This window comes from Zonotrichia leucophrys, chromosome 3 (assembly GCF_028769735.1).
Source record: "Zonotrichia leucophrys gambelii isolate GWCS_2022_RI chromosome 3, RI_Zleu_2.0, whole genome shotgun sequence".
In the NCBI taxonomy this organism is placed as follows: domain Eukaryota; kingdom Metazoa; phylum Chordata; class Aves; order Passeriformes; family Passerellidae; genus Zonotrichia; species Zonotrichia leucophrys.
In genome coordinates, this window is record NC_088172.1 from 68,727,099 (window position 1) to 68,741,366 (window position 14,268).

The 14,268-nt window shown below is 34.3% G+C and overlaps 1 protein-coding gene across 5 annotated transcripts in view; it reads right to left on the bottom strand.

Moving 5' to 3' along the window:
- The window catches only part of PACRG (parkin coregulated), a 210,793-nt gene that overhangs the window by 52,114 nt on the left and 144,411 nt on the right, over nt 1-14,268 (bottom strand). Inside the window, exon 6 of one of the 5 annotated variants that reach the window (XM_064708677.1) lies at nt 3,843-3,881. The exons of the other annotated variants lie outside the window; for them this stretch is intronic. Coding sequence (XP_064564747.1) covers nt 3,871-3,881 — 11 coding nt within the window. The 3' untranslated portion in view covers nt 3,843-3,870. Of the gene's footprint in view, nt 1-3,842; nt 3,882-14,268 lie in introns of those variants that run through there. 5 annotated transcript variants of the gene reach the window in all.

Sequence of the window (14,268 nt, forward strand, 5' to 3'; positions counted from 1 at the left end):
ATGATTGAAAGCTGTGCTGCTTTCCTCAGGTACAGACTGCCTTCAAATCTCTCCAGTCTGAAGCTCAGAAACCAGACCTCACAGAAAGTTATAACAAGCCCTCTTGCATTCTCTTCCTGTCTCCTTTTGAGCTCTGCTCTTTTTTTTTCCCCTTCATCCATGGCACTCTCCTGTATCCATGCATCTTTGTCTGCTACACAGCTGATTTGACCTTGCTTTTGCTCCCTTGTAAATGAATATTAACACTGCACTTGAAGCTCAGGACATTTTCTGGGTGACAATGTTTTTAGCCTTTCTAGTTATAAAAGAGTTAACAGGTCTATTAAAATAACAAAACAAGTTTTAGTGAGCTGAAAACCTATAGTTCCTAAATATGAGAAATTCCTGAAAAGAGACCACTTTAACCACACAATACCCTTTCTTAATAGAGAGTAGGCTACAAAACTCTGTCTGTGGGCTGGGCCAATTGATTGAAGCTGAGAGATCAGACATACTCTTTAAAGATTTCCTTCTCCAGTATCTAAAAGGAGCTACTTGAAAGGATGAACTGAACTCTCACCTGTTTTGAACTATTTTGACTGAAATATCTCTCTTGGTTTACATAAAGCAAGTATAACACTTTATTCCTAGCTGCAGTGGCACAGCATTAGTTACTTGCTATTTGATGTAATTTTGTCAAAATTCTTAAATTGCAAAAGTCATCTGATCTTCTAAAGGGCAATGTTGAAAGATAGGTGAATTTAAAAAAAAAACCAAAACGTCCCAAAATAAACTAAAAATAACCACATCTATGGTTCTTTCATTCTTCATTCAAATGAACACAAAACCATAAAGACCTACTGCTGTGGCTACTGGCAAATATCTGGATAATCAGTTGTCAAGAAGAGCTCTGCCACACATTCACTTTTCTGACAACTGCAAAGCAAAATTGCTTAGCCCACAATTTAAAAAAAAAATTGACAAGAGCTTTTGTACTTCAGTACAAAAGAAAGCAACACATTCCAGTGCTGTACTGAATAGTAACCTGACCATAATCCTACTAATGGAGTCAGCGAACATGAGGATTGCTGACAGAGAACAATAGAAAGAATTTTTTTCCAAGGCATTAATAAAGTCAGAATGTAGTCTTCAACCCTACAATAAAATGCTTTCAGGATCATGTGTATTCTTAAACCTAAGCAGAGTTTTCACTGATAATCACTGTGTGTATTATTTCAATGTACTTCTGCATTAAAACACTGATGTACATTGATGCACAGAGCCACAGATGTATACTGGCTGTAAAGCAAAATACCAATAAAGGAAGACCTGAACACTGCACTATGTATCACCTATCTGATCTTTGCCAAAGGAGTCAGAATCATTCCCTCTTAGAAAAGCCTTCAACTGCCTTCAATTCCTAATATTTCATTCATGTCTTGGATTTCTGTACACAGGCTTGAGCTAGAGGGTAGTGGGTAGTCTGGCCGAATCAGTAAATTGAGACTCCAGGAGCTAACAGAGTTTGAAATGCTCTCTACAAGCAGCTAATCCTGACAACCATGAGCTTTACAAAGCCACAGATGTTTGCACCTGTCTAAAGCTTGACAAAGTGTTTCAAAAAAGCAGACATCGAGAACTTAGAGAAAAATTCTGCTTCCATGAATTTTGGGAGAACATTTTCATCTGTAAAAAAATGGTGAACAAAAAACATACGGCCTAAATACAAGGCATAACAGGATATAGTCCAATGTTTATGAAACAGATCAGGGTAGTAGAAGCAATGTATAAGAAATTAGTTTAAATTTTGTTAATAGATCACAAACAAGCTGTAATAAACAACAGAATGGTTTTTAGTGTCTGGTAAACCAGAAGGAGAAACACAGCCTATCCTGATAGTCCCACATTTTAAACTATGCATGCTATGATTATAGTAATAAACAACAGATACTGTGTCTGTACATAGGAAAACAAAGAATGGTTCTTTTTTAGGAACTATCTGTAGGAAGAACATACAATTTAGTCAACAAGCGAGCTGGAATAACCTCTTGTATTCTTTTCAATGACTATAGTTTAGTATTGAGCAGAAGGAATGTTTTTGTTCTTTCCTTGTGCTTTTTCTCTTCTGCCTATCCTCCTCTTCTTTCTGGCATAGCATGGATTTTTTTTCTGTTCTTGCACCTGGTCTGACAAACAGTACCCCCACTATTTGAACATGTTCTAATGCACAGCACTTTTCTTCAGACAGCTGCAAGTGCTGTGCTCTCTGACCAAGAAGGCAAGTCTCTGACCTCCCACTAATGAACACAGGCAATCAGACAGCACATGACAATCCATGTAACAATTTCTTCTAATGTCCATGATGAAAAACGGCACAGCAATCCTAGTCCAGCAATCTAGTCCTGAAATTCCCCTATCAACTTATGACTTTGTAATAAGTATGAGGTAGCTACTGAATTAATTTGCCAAAATGTATTATGTTTCCTTTCTTTCTTTCAGAAAACCTGAAACTCTTAGTGGAAGAAATAAATGAAGTTCAGCCAAAGTGTGTTAAATGCTAGATGGCTTCTGAAGATGAACAAATGTTAGTTTGGCAATAGGAAAGATATCCTTAGAATAAGTTTCATCGTAACAAATACTTTTCATGTTCTACAGAGAATGTACACTGTCAAGGAAGAACAACATGGGATAAACATTTTTGCATTTTGGGCCTGAATGTCAATGTGTACTGTGACAACTTCTATTCATCTTACAGTGAGGAAAACAATTGCTCAGAATAGAAAAGGTAGAAAAAAGTAAAATTTCCAAATTAATACATGATCCAAAGTGCATGTTGTCCAAAGATTGATTTTAACTGAATACACCTGTTTTTTGCATTTAACATTTCCTACAAAAATTCTCATTTTAGTGATTTTATTTCTTTGTGGAATTCTTTTCAAAGCTGTTTTTTCACAGCTACTCTGTTAGTTTTCATGATTCAGATTTACAAAGTATTGAAAGGCAATGTAAACTTTTAATAAGCAATCTGCAATGGAACTATGAAACTTCAGAAACTCATATGGAAATATAGGAGGTTTTGTTGAAAGTGAACATATCACGAGGTAAAGAAATGTTTCTTTGATAGTGTGTTTTACACTTCAATTGTTATGATGTAAATGCAAGTTTAAGACAATTTAAATCCAGTGTGAGGGAAACGAAACCTTGTAAATAAATTAAATGTAAATTATTTTGAAATGTATTTTCACTGGAAATGAATAGAATCTGAAGAGCAGTAAGTCACAAAACATACATTATACTATTTCCTGCTTTTCAGCTAATACAGGAAAGGTGATCATCTGCTGACAGAAAGTGAGAGCAACATTTCTTGCATTTTCAGATAGGAATTACAGCCCTTAAATGCTAAAGATCTTAAGAAGGTTGCAAATGATTTATATGTTTTCTTGGATGCATTTTTTAAAAAGAATATACTTTTATTAGTGTTCTTTTATTTTTAAAGTATATTTGTTGCAGATAATAAAACTTCTAAACAAAAGGCACATCTACTCAAAATACCATGTTGGATCCGATATATTTTTAAATTGTCAGTTCCTTAGTATCCTTCAGAAATTAAACTATATAAGGAAACCAAAAGGCTTTTTGGACCTCAAACTCCCACAATTACTCCAGTTACTTTTGAAAGTAAAATGTTTTTAAGACTTTACTGTCGCCCCATATTTGCACTATAAATTAATCCCAGATCTATCCCAAAAGGTATCTTTGTAGTATTTTTTAACATGTTGAGAATAAAGCTACTTTGGATCAGCATAAAGGGAATATTCCACAGATAAGGTAACTTACTGGAAGTAGTAATCAGTGAATGGAGAAGGAGAGGAGCTTCATCAAACATCCAGGTTAACCCACATCTGATTGATTAAGTAAAGAGAGGAAATCTTTAATCTGAGAAGAGTGATGTAGGGTTTTAAATTTTGGAGTAATTTTTTTCAGGGCTTGAATTTCAGAAATTATAATGCAAAAAAAAAAAAAAAAAAGTTAAAAGTTGCTGCTGCTTTCTGGAACTAAATATTGTGCTTCATCCATTAGTCAAATACACTTTTGCACAAAAGGATGATTCTAATAATTAATGAAAACAGCTCATGGTGCCTAAGATTTTAGCTGTGATTTAAATAATCTTACAAATTACCTTTTTTTTTTTCTGAGAGAAGTTCAAATTTTGAATCAAATTATCCTTTAAAGAAATATGGGAGGATTAGAGCCCCTGTTTCAAAAGCAAAGCTTCAGGAATTCAGGTCTTGAGAACACACTGGCATTCTGATAGGATCAAGTCCTTAGAGCCTACATTTGTCCCTTCTCTGAATAGACTGTTTTTATATTTAATTAAACTATTTATTCATTATGAAATATATAGTTTAAGCAACGTATCAAGTTATGGTTTCTATATCATATGCTTTCCAGCTGTAAAAGTGGACTGATGCACTGAGGGAAAGTAATGGAGAGATAGAAGTTGGGAAGAATGCTTGATGGCAAATGGGCTTGGTTGGTAAAGGCCTATGAATGCCCTTCTATTACTGAAGCATCATGTAGCACTTAAAGTATGTTGATTTAATACACAAAAATTGGAAAGAACAGAGGAAGCACTCTTCTAGATGGTTCCCTCAGTCTAATAGCACTGGAAGGCTTCAGAGTGGCATTGCCAAGTATCTTGATCAAGATTTTTATGTGGCTCTCTAACGTATATTAACACTGCACATCTACCTGATAATTCTGCAGAGAGGAGCATTTTATGCAAGGTTAACTACTATATTCTTCTGTCACCAAGCCACCTGGGATATTGATTTCTCAGAAAAAAAATACAGTGGTCATTTTTTCAGATATTTAGTGCGTTGAACGACTGGCTCTGCTATGCTTCTTCCTTCTTTTGCCTTAGCCCAGCAATTTTAAGAAGTCAGATACACACTGGTGTCACTGGGCTCTCTGGGAGTTGGACAGCCCTAGAAAACCAGATTTCATGCTATCTGTCTTCAGGAGATTAATGGAATTTCCTGATGAGCAGGTAACAACTTAACAGCACAAAAATAGTATTGCTTCAGATTTTCAGATGTTCTACTGCTGGCAAATTTTGGTTCTAGAAATAAGTACTTGATATTGCAAGATGCAATCACTGACCTGCCAACCTAGCTGTGCTTAACATCTTACAATGACAATGTGTGCTACTTTTTGTAAATTTACTACTTGCATGTAGCACTGGAAGGAATGCATATTTTGGGTGGTTTCTACAGTTTAGCCCAGAAAAATCTTTTCTATAGTGCCAGATGCTGATGACATACACACAAAAATATGAATTAGACTCAAACTCAGTTTTTTTGGTGGTTTTATGCTATAGAAATAATATACAGGACAAATAACATTTTATTGTAAAAAAATATTAACATACAAAGTATGTGAAAAATGAAAGTAGAAGAAAGCAATATTAGGAAACTCTGATTTACAACCAAACAGAGCTCAAAAGAAATTCTGGTACAATACATGTAACTACAGTGTAATGAATAATCAGCTCATAAAATTTCTGAATTAGTTAGCTTTTGTTCTTTAGTCTGTATTTGTCACTGAGTATTCCTCTTTTTTTTTCTTTTTTTTGTTCCTGACCTCTAATAGGCTGCCCGCTTTTCACATAAAACAAATGTCTACTTATGGATTTCTAATACATTAAGCAAAGTGAAGTAATTATCTACTGTGGTACATGCCCATCAAAATTAGTCTGACAGTACATTTGGTTTGGTCTAGATATACATCATAGCAGAAAAATAGGAAATCGATAGAATTGCTAATATGCATTTTGACTAAACTGAGGTAAACATGTAATTAAAACTATAGCTTTTCATTTTTAAAAACCAAAAAATTCCACCATTATAAACTATGTGGCTTCCATTTATGACATACTGAAATATAGATCCTGGGAATAAGGAAAACCAAAATCAAGTGTAATTCAGCTTTTACATAAAAATTTTTAGCTAAACTCAGTTTTAAATGATGAATGAAAATAGAAAAGTTGCTGATCTATCATAAATATAATCATACTATTTAACTTACTAAACAATGTCATTCTAAATAATTAAAGGATTTTCAGACTCTTGGCATCATAGAATAGATATTTCTGCAGTAAACTGTAGAAACCACCCACTAGCAAAGGATGTACAATTTTAGAGTATTATGAAACAAAATTACTCTATATTGTACCTGTTGTACTTTAGAAGAAATTAAGGATGGCAGGTATAATAACAACAAACTACTTTAGTGGTTGGAGTACAGAACAAGAGATGGATTTTTGACACAGTCAATAGGCAGGTATATTTATATCAGAGACTCAATTTCTCATATTTAAGTAGGTCAATATTATCTTTTTCAAAATAATTACAGATTACACAGTGAAATACCACAATATTGTCAGAGGATTATACTACAATCACCACAGCATCACAGCAAAGTGTGATAAAACAGCTCTGATATCTATTACTGAAAAATACAATAAAGGCCGTGAATACCAATTATTATCATTAGCATCTCCAGAATGAAAATTTGGCTAAGCTTTTAAGCTGGAAAATTTCTGCTATGAACTCCTAGAGGTGAGCACAGCTGCTCTCCAGGTTCATAGGGAAATAAACATAGTTGGAAGCACAGGGTGCCCTCAATACCATAGGGGATATTGTTTGCTTCTGATTCAGTGAAGGAATTTTATCCCTTAGCCAATGAAATTCTCCAGTTTCATTGCCTTCTTGTTGGTCATTCAGACTGTGGTTTGTAGCTCATGACAGAGACTTTGCCATTTTAATAATGTCTTTTGACATCTTGTTATCTCTGGCTTTATCTGTTCTTCCCAACTCACTCTTTATTCCCACCATCTTCATTCTATCTACTCTGACTTGATCATCTCATACTGTATCAGGCCATTTCATCACACCAGCTTCATAGCAAATCATATTCAGATTCATATTCACTAGTCAGATCACATTCATTAGTAGGAAAATAGCAGGATGAAGCAAGTATTGGACCTGGCCCAAGAGAATGGGAAGGAACATACAACTGCTGGTGGGAGAGAAAGAGGAAACAGAACATAGATTAGCTTGGGCTACTGTGGAACACCAACCACATACAAAAAAGCTAATCCTTCCAATGCTGATCCTCTAAGATTTCATATATTCTGCTGAATATAAAATTGAAGGTATTTCCAAGAACCATACAGTATTTAAAACTAATTCTCTAATGAACAGTAGATTTTTATACAAATATTCAAATGCAAAACCAAAATTCATGTCCTGTTTTAATGATGCCAGTGAACTTAAGAAAGATTACATAGGTACAGACTTAAAGTAATAATTTTTGTCTTCAAAAATAAATTGTCAGAACATGTACAAATATGTGCTACACTTTACCTTTACCCAAACTAGGAGCACTCTAAATATCCACAGACCACATTCACCGTTCACCTTCAAATCACTATTTAAAATCCTTTTCCATTATGATAAAAACACATGAAAACCTCATATACACAACTGCTAGGGGGCTTTTTTCCTGACTGCTGTTTTCATACCAATGAAAACATATTGGTTTCATACTGGTTTGATGATCTCTTCTGCTTCCCCTGTCCAGGTGTTTTCTTCCCCTGTTAATGGCAGAGTTGCCCTCTAGATTGTGAGGTGTTTGGAGTAAGGACTGTCCCTCTGTAGCATGATTGTACTGTGGGGATCAAGGAGTCCAAGGATCTACAAAACTCTACAGAGGAGACCACTTGATTTCATGGGACCTAAGGCCTGAATATGGCACTTTTTTCTTTATCTATGCTTGAAACATTCTGCAGGAAGGAGTCAATCAGCATGAAGAAGGATCTCTAGCCGCTGATGACATCGGATTATTTGTTACTATTAATCAACCTATCTTTGTTCTGATTCTGTTCATTCCAGCTTTTCCTCTGTTTTATCGCATATTATAGCTCAGTTACAGACATAGCTTTTTCCTATTTCCTGCTCTGTCTTCTTCTTCCACTCATTCTTCTATATGGCTTTTTCATTTTTTAATGAAATATTCCCTAAAAATATTTAAGTTCTTTGTAAAGCCTTTGGCTTTATGGGCAATGTAGATCTCCACTGCAAAGAAGCAAATACTTATTTATGGGGCGCTAAAAAAGTGCAGTGACAGAAGCAGAAGGAATTTTACAGTCTTGGTGAGGCTAGCTCTTGAACATATGTCTTGATCCTATGTCTTGCTAAAAGGAAGGGTGAAAAACTGAAAAAGGTATAGCAAAGAATCACAAGGTCAGAGAAAACACCACAGAGTTGTGAGTGTTCCTAAGTGCAACACTTCCAAAGTGTTTCAGCTATTTAGAAAGAAAAAAGTAACTTGTGCAAAAGTAACAGTACAAAAATATCTTCATGGGAAAAAAATACTATCTACTAAAATTTTCTTTGATTTTATGAAGAGGGATATCACTAAAACAAAATGCTGAACACCAAAGTCAAATTCAAATGCAAATTGAAAGCTCAATTGAGATTAGACATGCAATTTCAACAACAAGAACATCTGGCTGCTGGAAGAAATGCAAACCAAACAGAGCTTCAAACAAGGTGTGGTTGCTTTTGTGGAAGTCAAAATTCAGTCAACCTTTGAGCTCTCCTTTTTTTCAATAAGAGGCACGTTTTATTCAAACACACATTATCAGCCATCAACACCAGCATTGATGGTCTGCTTATCTCTTTGGCTTTGAAATCTATGTATCTCCTGATGTTCAGCCACTCCATGGCCTCAGTTCTACCAATCTTGCCTGTGTGCTCTCTTAATTTCAAAGTTATTGTGCAACGGTTGGCTGTTTATTATAGATTCTTTTGTAGTACTGAGTAAAAATATAATTAACTCTTCTGAAGCCTCAATACCTCTGTTCAATTCTGTGGCAAAGCAGAAAGATTACTTACCTCTTATTGCTTAGTTTCTATAGAACGTACTAAGCATTGATACTTTAGGAACTTTGTTGCTTGCTAAGGTTTTGGGATCTGGATCACTAGCAAAAAGAGACTCTTCACATCACAATGAATATAATAACTACAAATTTTGTGATGAAATTCAAGAGAACTTCGAAATACAAGTCTAGGTTATTTCAGGACATTTGGTGCATCACTCCCACAGGAAAAAAAAATGCAGATTGCGACTGCATTAATGAAACAAACAGAGCTAGAGCATGGGCAAGCACTGCTCCAGTACTTCCCATAGTGTTTAATCATTAGCAGGCTTCCAAGCACAAATGCTGAGCCACTAGAGAACAGGCTCAGGACATTTTATTTGCTAATAGAGACATAGCCATAGAATCTAAAGCTATAAATACATGACAATTTCCTCCCCTAAGAACTGGGTTAAAATATCTCTTTAATAAATCTATCCAGTTCTATCTTAAAGGCCATTGTAGAATCCTGAATACGATACATAAATTCTTCCAGGGCATAATAACTACACTGGCAACTGAAACTTTAAGTTGAGTTGGAAGCTAGCAACTTTTAGTCTTTGGCAACTGTGTTAACCCTCTGTTGGCAAAATTAAGAGCTACCAAGAGCTTATATAATTTTTTTATCATGACTAGCTGTCTGTGTCAAATTAATAAGTTCTTCCTCAATTGCTTCTGTAGTGTATAAAGGACAAAACTGAAAACTGTAAATTTCATGTTCCAGGACATCTTTTTTCTAATTCTTTGAAATCTTTCCAATATTTCATGTTCTCCTTGAAGTGTGAATATCAGCTTTAAACACAGCACTATCACAATAATTTTAATGAGATGTGCACAGACATGTTCTATTTCTACTTGATAGTCCTTCTCTCATAAACATTGTACTATGCCCTTTGACTGTACACAGCACTGAGAATTCCTGTTGAGGCAGCGATCTTCAATGACCTTTGTTTCAAAGTTTACTACACTGTACCTACCTATATCAAAACAAATCGATTTCTCTACTATATGGGGATTAAGGGAAGTTTCAATTTGTTTTAATTTTTTCATATCAAACTTTACCTGCAAAGGTTTTGTAACATTATTTGTGTGATCAACCACACCATACAGAAAGCAGAATACAATTCCTTCTGAGAGATCCCTTCTCTTGGGGCCATTGGTATCTTAGAAATGAGTGCATTTTGATATCTGCTTCTGAGGCTCTTCCTAATACACCCAGTAAATTGATTAATTCCATGTATTACATGTCATACATTGTCAAAACAAATCAATTGAAAGATCCATGTACACCATGTCAACACACATCATTAAATGGCCTGTTATAACAGTCTTATATTAATTGCTGGAGTTCACCTGTTCTGTTTATTCTAGTTTTCATTTGTCAAACCATCTTTCCATGGAATAATAGAATAAAATAATTTGTATTATTTTGGATATGCTAGTTGTAAATCTGCAGTAACAGATGCATTAAAAATGTGGTTAAGATTAATTCTGTTGATTTTAAATAGGTTAAAAAAATTATATATACATATTCCTCCCTAACCCAAATTAATTATTGAATATTTGTGAATGTTTTCTGTGATTCAATGAAAATATTCAAAGTTAGAAGGATTTTTATAGGACTGATTAAAATACCACAGAACAAAACTGTGGCATAATATGCTACCTTGGGTTTCTTTAGCTTCAAGTACTTAAAACTTCATAAATATGTTATTTACAATATATGTGAATATTGATTAAAATATTCCAGAAAAACTGTGACTAATTAGCAACATGAAGTATTTCTATACCCTTTATCCATATTTCTCCCTACTTACCTTAAAACTTGTGAGAAAACAAAACATGTACAGAATTATGCTACCTTTATGGCCAAGTACGCACTCTTCCCTTACTCCCACCAGTGTCACATATTCCAGCCCCCTTTGCTACTTGTCAGATGCGTCACTTGCCCTCAGTCTGGTCCCTGATGTTCTAAAGTGCTGTATGATAGTAGATGTGTACATACAGAGAGACACATGTACACACAGGCATCCTAAAACACACCCATGCACCTATATACTTGCCATCACAAGAAAGACTTTTCTATAAATTCGGATTGTTTACTTGAACTCATGCGTGCAAATTTGTTACAGGTTAATGATTTCTAAACCGGTGAATGAATCATAGTCATGATGCTCTGGGTTTTTAATGTTTGTATTTAGAACTTGGTATCAGCAACCTTAACACATATTAGCATGTCTTATGTAGTTGTAACAATCACAGGAAAACTAGAATGCAAATTTGGTCGTTGGTTCTGTCTTTTGCTTAATATTTGTGGTTAAATTCAAAGGATGGAGACAAGGCTTTATTTTACAGAGGCCAAAGTTCAATTAGAATATAATAAAACTCTGCCAAAGAAAAATTTTCACGATGAAATTTCTAGTAAAATCTCACTTCTTTAATTAATGTTCTAACATAGCACAGCAATGTCAGAGAGCTAAGCTCCCATAATATTGAAGAATTATCAAAATACATTGGATTAGGTATATTTTAATTTCAATCAAGATCATATCATCTATTTGATGCTGATTTAAGAATACACACTCAAAACATTTGATACCTAAATCAATAATGAAGAACATGTGATTCTCTGCACTTCTATTTTTAGTGATTCATTTGTAAACCACGTAGAAAGAAAATTAAGAGAATGTGCTGTCACATACCATGTTCTTTGAATGGAATGAAGTTTTTATTTGATATTACAGCATTCTTTTCAGTGCAAGGTTTTGGTGAAATTTCTTGAGTGGTCAGAAAGCCCTGAAAGTACATCAGCTAAAACTAAGCTTCTAAACCTGTAATTCCACACGTAGAACTGGTTTATCAGCTCTCAGAACTGAATCAAAACAACACAGTTTCTCTACTATGCTTTTTTCTTAGTAATAGTATTTTTTGGCCTAGTTCTTGTGTTTGTAACTTTTGCCATTGAAAAAACTCTGCAGAAAGCAAGCTACTTAAAGAAGAATCAAAATATATTTCCCAGCCTCTATAATACACCATCATTTTCACATATATATACTCTTCCTTCAATTGCATGTCATGTCAACATGTGTTAGGAAATGCCTTATAGCAGAAGATCTTAAATACATTCTCTACTCACATTTCCTTCACACGAAGGAAATCACACGAAAAAATCCATACAACATTCAGACATTCCCGTTATTTTCTATTTTCCTATTTATTTTCTTTGTTATTTTCAATAACAAAGAAAATAAATAAATAAATAAAATAATTGCAGAAAGCCAGTTCCTAACAATAGCAAATGTCATCTGATTGCATCATGAACAAGACTTGGCACAGAGAAGTGTGAAGACGAAACTGAGTGTCACTGAAGTCAATAGCAAAACCTCTGTTAATTTCAATACTCAAGAGTATGAATTGAGAGTTTAAAAGTAAATAGGTATGCATAATTAAAGCTGAAACTAGACAAGTTGATATTTCAAGGAAATGAAAGGAACTGCTCTCCAAAACTGAAAAAGAAAACAAGTTTCTTAAATTACTTTTCATATACTGTCAAGTACAGGTTCTCACAGCACTGCATTTATTCTTTCGCTATATGGTTTTTGAAAGCCTGTGAAATCAGTATCTGCAAAAACTCTGTGTGTTAAGGTAAGCCTGAAGAGGACATGTTCAGAATATTGCAAATGAGATGACTAATATACATGAAACCATCGGACTCAATATCCTGAGGCATGAGCATACTGTCACCACTGACTGGTGACTCAGAAGTGCAAATGCTTCCCTCAATCTAAAAAACATTAATGTGGGAGAAAGACAGATGTTACTAAGGAATACAGGACTTAGTCTACGAGGATGAAAATTATTTTCTGTTCCTGCATGTAATCAGCAGTAAAGGAAAAAAAAAAAAAAAAGAAAAGGCAAAATTGCTTCTGATTAAGTAAATTTCTGTGTTTGTTATTACTCCTCCTATTGTATATGATTTGTATTACTGTAAACTATCCTCTCCATGCCTTTATAGAGCTAAAAGCTGAACCAACCCATTTTCAATTAACTCTTTGGATATGGGCAGTATTTACCTAGAGACTGAAGCAATGAAGCTGTTTTACAACTAGAAAGTAGTTTAACTAAACATGCATTTTTTTGTATCTTGGCTACATTGCTTTAAATTGTCTAATCTGATATTTATCTTCAGTTTTTCATCACTTAGATTTATTTTCTCCAACATGAACAAAGCATGTTTGATCTCCAGGGGCCATTATTACAACTGCTAAATAAAGGAGCACAAGGTAATTGTGTAATGCTATTTCAGATCAAAATACACTTTGGCCAATATGTCTCTTCCTTTGATATATGATGCACATTTCCAATTTTTACCACATTTACAAAGCTTAGTGTCTATTTGTGTCTGTGTTCAAAGAAAACTGCTGACTGAGATCTACCAGGAGTTTATCTTGTTGCCACTGATTTTATCTTCCTCCTGCCTTTTCCACAATTAGTACTGCATATTTTGAGATTAAATCTGTCTGGAATATGCTTTATTCTATTGAACAATCTGCAAACAACAGTGAGCAGCAGCGTGGTACTGTCACCACTTGGAATGTAGTAGGCTGATAATTTTCCTCATAGAAGGCTCACAGGGATGCAGAAGAAACATGACATTTTCTTGAAATAAGCCAGCATAAAGATCTTAAAGGTAGATTTTAAGGTTATTGCTGAAGGGCAGGTTGGCCACATGCAAGGACTGTTTATATAAACTGTGTGCAAAACTGTACATACTAGAGTGTTTCTTGGGAAGAAAGACTTCATGGTCATACTAATTAACAATCTTTATGAAATACAGTGAATGAGAAATATCTGAACCTTCAATCAGTGTATAACAACAAATACATTTTAATAAATTTCTGAAGTTAACCTGGAGTTTGAATATCTGAAAATACAATTTCCTTCAATTTTATCAGGCACTTCAATAAAAGAGGTCTGTCTCTGCAAACAGTGCCTATCATAATTTCTTGCAATTTCTCTCAAGTCTAATTAAAAAAAAGTCACTTTGACAGCTCATTCCACCAGATGGAACTGTTCATAATTCATTTGTAAATGTTCTTATTCAGACATTAGCACATATATTATAGACAGCATGCACAGTATATATATGCTAAGAGTCCACACCAAGATAAAAATAACAGAGCTACTAACCACACTAAACTTTTTCTAACTTAAGAGGGAAGACAAAATTTTAGTGATAAATTCATTTAGAGTAGAATAAACAATGTGATCTGTTTGGTGAACTTTTTTTTTTCTCCTCAGAAGAC